The 12,136-nt window shown below is 40.5% G+C and overlaps 1 protein-coding gene across 8 annotated transcripts in view; it reads right to left on the bottom strand.

The window, feature by feature from the left end:
• The window catches only part of NBAS (NBAS subunit of NRZ tethering complex), a 304,433-nt gene that overhangs the window by 69,915 nt on the left and 222,382 nt on the right, over positions 1 to 12,136 (bottom strand). For all 8 annotated transcript variants that reach the window (XR_008313691.1, XR_008313692.1, XR_008313694.1 and 5 more), the window contains 3 exons: positions 11,086 to 11,196; positions 6,216 to 6,466; positions 3,601 to 3,935 (listed from right to left, as the gene is read on the bottom strand). Coding sequence is in view for 5 of the 8 variants with exons in the window: in XM_053285448.1 (XP_053141423.1) it covers positions 3,601 to 3,935; positions 6,216 to 6,466; positions 11,086 to 11,196 (697 nt within the window). In the remaining 3 variants the exon portion in view is untranslated. The remainder of the gene's footprint in view (positions 1 to 3,600; positions 3,936 to 6,215; positions 6,467 to 11,085; positions 11,197 to 12,136) is intronic.

Below are 12,136 nucleotides of genomic sequence, written 5' to 3'. Positions count from 1 at the left end.
TTCTGAGATTGTGGATTTGGGGTTTTCATGAGCTGTACGCCATGATCATCACAATTATAACAAATTAAGGCTTGACTTATCTCGCTTTGCATGTAATGCGTCTGTCTCATAGATCAGTTTCACCTTTTAATTTGCATTACTGAAATTAATGGACTTTTGCACGATATTCTAATTTTCCGAGTTTCACCTGTATAATATCTCTCTAGAGAGTTTTAAGAACATAGGAAACTGCCATATACTGAGTCAGATCATTGGTCTATCAAGCTCAGTATTGTCTTCACAGACTGGCAGCGGCTTTTCCAAGGTTGCAGGCAGGAATCTCTCTCAGCCCTATCTTGGAGAAGCCAGGGAGGGAACTTGAAACCTTCTGCTCTTCCCAGAGCGGCTTCATCCCCTGAGGGGAATATCTTGCAGTGCTCACACATCAAGTCTCCCATTCAGAGCTATGGGGACAAGTCATGCTTGCTACCACAAGACCAGCTCTCCTCCTCCTTACCTCTGATATTACATCTGTGATAGCTTATTCAGATGTGCAAAGTCATGCTATGAGTGCATCTGTGGGAAACAGCCCTTCACCAGTCTTCCAATCTGGACTGTAGGGTTTATATTGCCCTTTGGTAAGAAACACCATTCTGAATATTAAAATTATGCGATTCTACATTTAATGCTGTACAACTGGAGCAGAACAGAGTTTTCCCTTCCTGGGATGCACTTTGCCTGGATCGAATCATGGAAATTATGTACCCTTATTATAGTCTACTTCAAACATAAGAAAGTAGACAAGGGATTTTAAACACATATTTTGGAAAATAACTCGATTAGCATATCCATTACTTCAGCACTTCACTCCCTTACTTTGTGCATTAAAATCAGAGCCGGTGCTAGGGGTTCTGGCTCCCCCCTGCAACCTATAAATCGGCGTCCCCTCCCTCATTTATGGCAGGCTATACCCTCTCCCCCACTTCACCAAACTCCTTTACAAACTCTGTTTGTTCATACAATGCTACTATACTATGCTAAATACCTAGCATGGTATGAATGAATGAATGAATGAATGAATGAATAGCTTTATTACAATCATTGATCAGATGTACATCGTATGACAGGCTGTCATATTCCAAGGATTAATGTGATCAAAGCAAAAAAACCCAACACACTTATTTAATTTTTTAAAAGAGGTTTGACATAAAGTTACAACCACTTAGACATTAATGAATTAATTGCTAATTTTGTAAACATGAAAGCACAAAAAGCTAACTGGGCACTTATATCACTACTAGCTGACCCCACACAGAGCATCTGTGCGTTCTTCGGGGCCTGCAGTTAGCTCTCCTCCCCAGTCTCTGGCCATCTCTGTGGCTAGGCCCAGGCTGCCGGGCTGAGCGCCGCCTCCGCGGATGGGCCCACCTCCGCGGAAAGGCCCACTGCTGCTGCCTGCCTCTGTGGCCAGGCCTGCCACCGCCACTTGCCTTGTAGTGCTGCCTCCACGGCCGAGTGCTGCCTCCATGGCCGGGCCCACTACCAGGACGAGTGCCACCTCCGTGGACGGGCCGCCACCAGGCCAAGTGCCTCCTCTGTGGCTGGGCCCGCCTGCCTCCCTGGCCATGCCTGCTGCCACCTCTGGTCTCCTGGGTGTGCCCAGCCAATCAGCTGGGAGCCGGGACGCACATTCCATGAAACACCCAGGAGAATTACTATAATAGATCAATAGCAACCATGGCAAGGCTTACAAGCCTTTCTTGAGAAATACTTGATCGCAAGTAATTTTTTATTATTTTTAACCGTGAAAATGATCGCATACCACTTGCCACATTGCAATATTCTTTGGAAAATGCTCAAATACAGAAATGAGAGGTTGTTTGACTGAATGAATTTGAGAGTTTCATAAGAATTACAGAACTGGCAAAATTCAGACTTAAACAGATCTTTAAAGCGCATAGGTCATCATATAGTTCAGTTGCATTGATGTCCTTATTATCACTATCTGATCAATGAAGTTGCAAATCATTGCAGTGCTGTTGGAGCTTTTTGTGGTCGGCTCCAGCAAGTTTATTTATGTTGTATTAAAAATTGAATTGATTGTTGTGCTGTTCTAACTGTTCAAATCTTTCATTGACAGAAGTCATTGCAGCATCCAAAATTGTAAAGAAGAAATTTATTCAAAATTTATCCTCAGGTGATTGGGGTGATTCATCTTTGTGTTCATACTGAAACTGTGTAGTGTTTTTCTTCCCTCAAATTTGAGCAGTAGCTTTAAACTCTGGTTCCCCCTCAACCTCCTGACTTTTATATGATTGTTCCTACTGCTGCAGTTTTGTATCTTTTATGGTTATATTGTGCTCGTTTTTAAAATCTTTTAATCAGATCTTGTTTTTAAAAATATTTTAGCTGATATTTTAATTATGTAATTTTTGTAGTCTTGTTTTAACTTTTGTGTGAACCCGCCTTGAGATGATTTGATGAATGGTGGTATAGAAATTTAATTATAAAAAAATAAATAAATGGGGAAGAGTTTTGCAAGCAACCCTACAGAATCTTTTAAACCAGATTGAAGCCACTTCTAAGTATATATAAGTTATTAAGAAATAAGGGTTGCACATAGAATAAGGAATCTGGGGAATTGGGAGTAAAGAAAGGCACACTGGAATTCAAAATAAAATACAAAGACATGAAAAATAACTAACTAATTAGCACTGAGTTTTGCCTTAGTCTAGCAGTAGGCAGGTCCTTGGCTGAGAGAGGTTTAATCTCAACAGTGTCTTCATTTCTAGACACTAGTAGCAGCTGGTGATATGGTGCCTGGTTACTAGCAACTCATGACTGTAATGGTGACAAAATGGTGGGGGTCTTGGCCCCTATTTATAAAGAAGGGGGAGGCTTTCCCACTCTTCCAGAGATAGACAGCTCTGGGATTCAATGGAAAAAGTCGGCACATCTCTGATGGTCTTACCCCAATTGAAGTTTCCCCTCCAATCTGGAGGTTCCTTCTCCTTTATGAATCTGAACTTTCATGTCTAAAGACAGGTCTGATTTGAGCTGGTCAACTGTTGTGAAAAGGGGTTTAAAACTATAGCTTGATGGCTCTGTCCCTACAATGACAAAAGCAAGGACTGTCCTCATTCAGTAACAAATGGGAGGACTGTCGCCCATCCAGAGCACTCGGGGTGGAATTTAAGTATCAGGCATTCTTCAGCTAAGAAGGAGATCTGTGTTTTGTCACACTAGGTCACACCAGTTTAAAATGATAATTACATAAACATTGCTTATTTTTATAATTATAAAACTTATTCTGTAGGTTCTTTTTAATTTTAATTGAGCTTAACTCCACCATCCCCCTTTCAGTGAACTATTTATATGGTTGTATTACGTTATTTGTACTGTTGTTTTTTTAAAGGTAAAAACCGAAAAATCAAAACAACCACCAATACTTCTGTCTTAATTTTGTATTAATATTAGTACCAATGTTTTGGAACTAGCCCTGTAGTTGTTTCAAGTCAATACTCTTTTTATAATTAAAGGAATGAACTTAAGACATATAAAACAGAGAAGATTACAAACATTTTAAATTAAATATTTGAATGCAAACTGTATTAGACTTACCTTGGTTACAGCTTTTGAGGAAAAAGTAACTTCATCTATGAAATTGATAATATCTTCTGGGTTGAGTCTATCAAAGTACTTGGCACAGATATCATAGGCATGTAACCATTCAGGTATGGTTTCTGGAGCTCTTTTAATGAGATAGGGATCACCATTCCAGAAGAGTTTTTTTAGCCAGATGGCATAGACAGAACTTGGGGAAAGCATCTTTCCATCCTTTTCTGGGATTTTTGGTGCAAGCTTGGAAATAGATAGAATATTCTGACTTGTGAGGACAGGGCCCAAAGCTTCCAGAGGGCACACATTTTCTTCTGTTAGCTTTTTGTAATTAAGTTCTATTAAGAAAAGATATGAACACGAGTCCGTTAAGTAACCTTAAGAAACTCAGAAGTTCTGTCTAATAAAATTAGAGCCATGGCTCATGGGTGAGTGGTCCATCATTGGTGGACTGACTGCAATCACCTCCATGACAGTGCTCCCTCCTAGCTTCTGGTACATCATGCGTGTGTTACACAAGAGTCTTTTGAACAGCAGAAGGGAGGCAGGAATACCAGTTGTTCCTCATACAGAATCCACAGGTCACTGGAATGGCCTTGATCACTATTGATGTAGTATGGAAACACCTATGAATTTAGTCTATTTTAGGTGGTTCTGTGTCAAATGTTTTAGTTGGAATTTAGGGAGATACAATGGTAAGTGGGCAGAGCAGATATAAATACAATTTCATGCTAGGGCTGGTGCAATGAATATACCGTATTTTACAGACTATAAGACGCTATGGACTATATGACGCACCTTAAATTTAATACAGTTTTTGAGAGTTTTCCTTTTCTGAGCTTTCCTTTTCTGAGCTTTCCTTCTCTGAGCTTTCCTTCTCCTCTCACCTCCATCTCCCCTCCAAGCCCTTCCACCACGCCCCGCTCTGTCCTCTTGCTTTTGTTCTCTTGCAGGGTAAGCAGCAGTGAGCCCACGTTGGTGACCCGCGGCGGCGGCAGCCGCTGGTTGTTGTTCATTGCGGCCGCCGGCGGGCAGCAGCCTCCCTCACTGCAGAAGCATCGGAGCGGCAACCGGAGGGAGCCTGGGGAAGGGGGTGGCGGGCAGGCTGACTAGGACCCTCTGGGCAGGCCCCAGCAAGAGAGGAAGGGAGGTGGGAAGCGAATCCTCCCTGCTTGCCCTTCCTCCTCCCCCTCCCCCCCCTCTTTCCCGACAAGCCCAACTTCCAACTTCTCCCCAGAGTACAAGACGCACCTGAATTTGGGCGGTTGTTTTTCAAAGAAAAAAGTGTGTCTTATACTCCATAAAATACGGTAATTTAAGTCTACGTTCATGTATATGAATATACAATTGGAGGAAAGAGCTGCTCAGTTCCTGTCTTTCAGGCAGTGCCTAAAGCAGCCTGATGGACTTTTCTGCTGGGTCAAGAAGTGTAGGTAGTGAAGTGATGAATATATGAGGGAAGGGATGAAAGCTCAAGCTAAAATAGTCTTTACTATCCATTTGCCTTAATTCACACTGCTAAAATGCAAGAATCTATATATACTGACCCACAAAACAAAATGGTTTGGGCAAATGATGAGTGGTGGGTGTGAGATCCCAGAAGAGATCCTGAGAAACCCTGATTTAATTCAACACAGTAATTAATTAGCCTACAACAGCTGTACCTGTTTCTGACCTCTACAACACTCTGCCTGTCATGCCAAATGTGTATCAAACAAACACTACTAACTTCTAATTACATACTCATCAGCATACACACACATAATGGAATTCAGATTAAATGGCATTTTAAAACAAACAGATGAGGGCTAATGAAAACAGACATTTGGATAATTTGAAGGCCTCTTTATATATGATAAAATTCCTACCCAGAAGTCATTTTGCACAAGTATTGTGTGTTAATACCAATGAATGCAATGGGAAATCTCGATTGGCCATATAAGTGTCCCCTTTTGCACATTTATATGACGTTTATTTTTATTAAATTTATACCCGCCTTTTCTCCATCATGGAGACTAAGGGGTTCCCAAATGCACTGACTAGACCTAAACTTGATTAGCTTCAGCATGGTAAACTTATCATGTGCCCTCACACCACAACTCTGGGATTATGCTCATAGTAATAAAATACTATTGATACAATTTCCACATATTTACTATTTTGTTATGTGTGAAGTGGTCCTCAAAAGGACAGAGTATTTAATTTCTTGCTACAATACCTCATTCAATTCATAATTCTAGATTTCAGAATATTTATATCCTACTTTTCTGCTAACAGCGAATACTAATCAATTTAGCAGAATGAAAGAATTACTTGTGTTACTTATGTTAAATATGTTGTGAAATTACTTGTGTTAAATGTTGTGATATTTAACACAAACCTATCCAGATGTATGACTATCAACTTTTAACAACATATTTTGCTTTACTTTGCTAAAACTGAGCATAAAGAATTCAAGAGGCTTTTCCTGTGTGACAAAGGAAAGCAGCTGAGCTTTCTGTATCCATGATAGCTCAAAAGGGCTTATCTGATGGATACATATCTGTATAGTGCAGATGAGAAGGAATGAGCCTTAACATATACAAATGTAAAATAAAAAGAATCAGAACACTATGTACCTGGTGCAACAGCTTTGAATTTCTTCAGCAAACGTATGTGAGTTTCTGGTTTGATAGCACTGCTCAAAAATTCGGGACAGCCATAGTTCTCCAGGAGCGTGAAATAATACAGCAAACGCTGGTGATCTCTACCTTCAATAGTAGGGTACACATATTTGGCCATATGCTCATGAAAAGCTTCAGGGATGGTTTTCAAAGTGTCAAAGAGTCCAAGGCTTTGAGCTCTGTCTTCTATTATAGTTGTGGATAAACTGTGTAATAAAATGGAACATGTTTGGTCATCCTAGGGAAATGAAACTATTTCCCCCCTCTTGAGTTATGTCCACAACGATGATTTTACATTTAAACTTTTTGCTAGGTACTGGGATGATGTTGTCAACAACATCCACATTATACATGGCGGAATTTTTCGGTGAAGGGAGATACTTTGCAGCATCAGCAAACTCCTAGATAGTCCTCTACAAAGCAGCCAACTCTAAATCACAAGCATAATATTTACACAGACATTACACATTAATGCAGTGCTGGCATTACCGCTGGTAAGAGCTTCAATTAAAGTTAAAAGGTACCTCTCGCCATACACACACACCCAGTGCCACCCTCATAAATTAATTCTATTTAAAAAAAAAAAAAGCCAGAACACTCAGAACATTCCAAAAGCAACAGGCTTGTTTCATTCTAAGCTTTGAACCGGACCCCCTTTGGGTGTTCTGTACCAAGCTTGTGTTGGAAGTGAAGGACTCTGCGCTGACTCATGCCTCAGTGACAGAGGGGGACAGACTAGTGAGTCAGAGGGCTAGAGGGGTCAAGACATTGGTCATCCCTTCTCTACTGCTCTGACAGTCTCCTTTTGGTATGTAGATTGCTACTCTCAGGGACGTCCTTCCTTCCTGCCTTGCCTCTTCCTATTCCCCTTTCTTCTCCCTTGCAACACCCATGCTCCTCTCTCCCTGCACCATATGTGCAGAGATGCAGAATCAGCTAGCTAGCTAGCTAGATTAGAGATACTATCTCTCCACTTTACAATCCAGAATGGAGTTCACTAATAAAGACTCTTTATATTGATTTGAAACTATGAACAGGCTCCAAGTTATTTTACTCTAAGCATACACGCATGCCTAGGCAGACTCCGCTGTGTTGTGCCTCTGTGCACTCTGCTGTAATAGAAGGGTATCTCTTACCAGAGAGAATTCCCAACAGTTTGGACACTCAAAATGGCCCATTTAGAGTTGGAAAGTTCTGAGCTCAGAATGTTCTGCACATCCCTAGTTTCATGGCAGAAAATTACATACACTTTTGGAACTGAAACTCCGCCTTGGACCATCATTCCACCCCCATGTGAAGGAATCTGCCCTTTGCTTTCATTAAAAAAGTGCAACATTATCACCACCCTTTGCCCAACCCTTTACATTTCAAGAACGGCTGGGCTTAGAATTCTGAAATTGGGCACACATGTAGCCCAAGATAGCAGAAGTCTGTGTTTTTTTATTTCAAGGAAATTGGTTTTCAATTATTTTTCCCCTGCTGCAGTAAAGCTGACAAAAAGAGTTCTCTCTGTCCATAGAGTACTTCACACCAAATGAAAATGGAACTAGCTGTTATATCTGTACAAACTTTAAAAAAACATCAACACAAATGCACTATGCTCAAGTTGGTTTGTGATCCAAAAGGTCTGCGTGAGAACTGTAGAGCAAGGGGCATGTATTGTGATTTTAATTTGTTTCCCTCTTATGAATGTACTATATGTCCAAGTTGGTTTTGTGTTTGAACTGTGGAGCAAGGGACACGTATTGTATCCTTGTTAGTTTGTGACTGGTCAAGAAACTGTGTGAATCCACTGGGGCTTGTGTAGTCTTTTTACACTGAAATGGATCTAGATAATTAGTTTCATCCAGGAAAGCTGAATGCAACATGGTGGGGTTCAGGGTTTGTGAGCTTTTTAAAGTCCAGAAACCTACAGCTAATCCCTCCAGCCTTCAAATTTGCTGAACAATATTATGTCACAGAGAGGTCTTTACTATTTCCCTTATACACTTGGCCAACCCACCACGACTGCCTTTATCAGGCAGAACTGTACAAATGGAAGTTCATCTGTAACAGTCCAATCAATTGCTGAAGACAAATACAAATCCTTTGTATTAACTATGGCATCCAGCAAATGTGAGCAACGTTTTCAACAAATTGTCTCACATGATGGCCACAACCAGTCTCTGAGTGGTCCTCTTTCCCACCTTATAGGGGCCAAGATGCAATGTTCCCTGGGCACCTAGCATTATGCTGTTAAACAGCTCTATGCAGATGCAACGATCGAGGTAAAATAAGGCATCTGTGCTGTCAAAACCATAATGGAGCCGATCCTAATGTGCCCTAGTCAATGTTTACTTGGATTAATCACATCTGCTAAAGTTACTCTAACCATCATCCCTGCCCTTTCATTGCTCCAAATTCCTCAAAAACCAGGGAGGTGGTTTGACCCCACTAAGTAGGAGAGGATGCTTAGAGGGTATTGTGTCAACTGCCCAATCCATTTCCTTATTCTAGATGTCAGAATTTCAATAGGATTGTCTGCACAAGTGAAAAATAAAACCCCAAGTGCCATCAGAAAATCGTTTGGACTTACACTCTTGGGGTGGAACATTCTAACTACAGTGGTTAGGAGTCTTAATGAGTCTAAACGGAACCAGGTCATAAAATTCTACTAGAAATGAAATTTCTCCAAATTAAGATTTGAAAGAGAATTTCAGGGTTCCTCCTAAGGAGAAATATTGGAGAATGTTATCAGTTGGCTTCTCTAGATCTCTGTGGTAGTGATCTGATTCTGCTCCAGCCTCCCTCCCCATGGATGACTTGCTCAATCCATTATTCCTTAGGACCACCTACTTGACCCCAATAGTTTTTCTGTTTGTGTTTTGGGAGAACTAAAGTAAGACTTTTTATTTCCAGTTAAGCTATATGGTTGCTAGGCAACCAGTTGATTCACATGTATCCAGGTAATGCTGGAATATATTCAGTGGGGATGGGTTTGATTTATTAGTTGGTGATATCAGAAAGGCATTGAAGCCTGAGCAATCCAGACAATTTGTCTGGGCTTTCTCCCCTGTAGTTCCTGGGTGGTTGTGGTGGATCACAGACATCTGAAGGGATTTTGGTGAAGTGTGAGTCAAGGGGAGATTAAACTCACCCTATCACCTTTTCTCCTAAGCTCCTCCGAGCTTTCCAATGACATATCTTCTGCTTGTACTAGTAAAGTGGTTCAAGAAGAGAAGGCAGACAGAAATGCAGACTGACTCAAACATTACATATATAATATTACATGGGTCGATCCTAAGATTAAGGATACTGTAATGACAATGGACTTTAATTCTAATTAAAACACCACTACTGCCTGCAGCTAGATTCAGTTAAGGATAGCAAATCCCTTGCTCGATTTCTACCTTGTCGGATTGTCTTACCCCTGTTAACTGGGCAAAGAGGCACCTTTCAAAGTGGTGATTCTTTTTATATCAAACAAAGAGAGAGCAACTGGTCCTATTCAGCCTCAGTGTAGCATCTCTTCAATAGTTGTTGCTGGTGTCTACCTTGAGTTGCTTTTTAGTCAGTGAGCCAGTTGGGGACAGGAATCACTTCTTTCTCATTCTTTTTCTATGTAAACAGCTTTGAGAACTATTTTGTTGAAAAGCAGTATAGAAATAATATTAATAGTAAGAATAGTTATATTCCTGGGTTTTCAGCAATATACCTGGGTTTTAGCAAAATGCAATATACCTGGGTTTTAGCATAAAGGTATCTGATACTGAGAATGCCAGCCTTCACTTTTTGATGTGTTTGCACTAAGAGTGATCCCTTGTTCTTTGACTGTGTGAAGAAATGGAACCATCTTTACCATTTTGCAGTTGGTTTTGTTATATTCATTATGGTAAAGTGTTGTGAAATGATTGCCTTAAAAAAGTGTGTGTGTGTCTTTTGCCTAGATATTGGAGTCAGTCAAGCAGAAACTTAAACCACTGTCTTTCTGATTAGCCAAAATCTTGGAGGGAAAGCCAAAGTCTGAATGAAAGCCAAAGACTGAATGAAAAAGACAGTCAGACAGACGAGGGGGTGGAGTGGAAAAAGCAAAGAGCTGGGAGAGAAAAATGAATATATATGAACTGGAAGAAACTGTCTCAGTTTAGAACCTGGTTGAGGAAGGATATCACTACAGTGATATCCAGTCACTAATTGGATATGTTTCTCCAGTGTTATTTATATACCTGACTGTTCCTATGGTTTATTGAAAGCAGTGCATTAGAATTTCTCTCAGTGCACTAACCTGTTTATTGATGTTTCTCCCAAATGTCTTTGGGAAAAAATCAACCTTTTCAATTACCTTGGTCTCTGAAACTTCTTTTGCTACCCCATGTCTAATGGCCTTCCCACTCTACTCTGTACAAGCATAGCAGCTGAGCATAAAAGAATCCCCCAAAGTTGGAGCGAGAGAGAGCTGTTTGGTGGAAGCAGCCAGGAAAAAGAAGGAACAATAGTAAAAAGGGAAGAGTTTCACTTGGTGGCAGTGGAAGAGAATAAGTAAATTGCTTTCTTCACCTCCCATTCCACTCATGGTGCAGGCTACTAGCCATACCATGCCAGTCTGATACAATGAAGTGCATTTAAGTGAATGGTCAGTTTTACACAAATTGCTAAACAGCACCTTCCCTTGATCAATGTTTTAAGCATCAATATTCACAGTCAGTTACTGAATTTTCTCAGTTGTTCAAGAGCATCACCTGAGATGCTGTTTCAGCCGATTAGAAGGAAATATTTGATTGCTTGCTCGGCCTTTTGGGATACTCATCAACAACAGGAAATTAAGCAAAGAAAATGCTGTACTTACCCACTGTCACTGAACAGAAATTCTAGATGTGTCATGTAAACTTCCCAGAGTGGGATACTGTAGCGCTGAGCCAAGGAGAGAGCAATCCTGTACACATTTTCTTCAAGTGTTCTAATTAAGGGGAGTAATACAACACAGTGTAAACAAAAGATGAAGTTTGATTACTTTGCTGGAAAATTTTAAAATAGGGGAAATGCTTAAAGCAGTAAAGTAAAACTTTTTGGTAGACCTTCCCCCCCCACCCCGCAAAAGGTTCCACACCAAGAATGTAACCCACTCCAATTACCTCCTGCAGCAGAATGCATAAGCGTGTGCTGCATTCACTTGCCATTATGCAAACTGCGAAGCCAGACATGGAAATCTATCCTAAATCCTAGGGCGAGGTATTTATTCATTCACCACATATGTAGACTGCCTAACGTATAATTTCTAGGTGATGTATACAAAGTACAACAAACATAAATAATGAAAAATAAGTTTCACAGGATAAAATAAGTTTTACAGGATAAAAACAACAAAAGTTTAATTTATTTTTTAACTAAAGCCTTAGACAACAGGTGTGTGTCTCAACGCACTTTTTAAAATCAGCCAGAGAAGGAAAAACTCTTATTTTTACAGAGAGCACATTCCAAAACCCTGGAGCAGCCATAGAGAAGGTCTGGTCCTGAGTCGCTACCAAACAAGCTGGTGGCAACTGTAATCAGACCTCTCCAGATTATTTTAATAGGCAGCAGGGTACATAAGAAAGAAGGCATTCTCTTTAAAACCCTGGACTCAAGCAGATAAAGGACTTTATAAGTAATAACCAGCACTTTGTATCCAAACAATGAAGCAGAAAAGGTCACTCATTTTTCAGTAAGTTTAGTGTTAATAGAATGATAGAATGTTGGGACTGGAAGGGCCATTCGCCATTTGAGGTCTTCTTGTCCAGTCGCCTGCTCAGTGCAGGAATCTGCTTTAGCAATACAGGAGGCCCTCGTCATCTGTGGGGGTTCCGTTCTCGCCTACAATAGCAAATACTGAACTGTGAATAATAAAACCTTAACTCTAT

Source organism: Hemicordylus capensis, chromosome 1, assembly GCF_027244095.1.
Source record: "Hemicordylus capensis ecotype Gifberg chromosome 1, rHemCap1.1.pri, whole genome shotgun sequence".
In the NCBI taxonomy this organism is placed as follows: domain Eukaryota; kingdom Metazoa; phylum Chordata; class Lepidosauria; order Squamata; family Cordylidae; genus Hemicordylus; species Hemicordylus capensis.
This window is presented reverse-complemented; position numbering and strand designations above follow the sequence as displayed.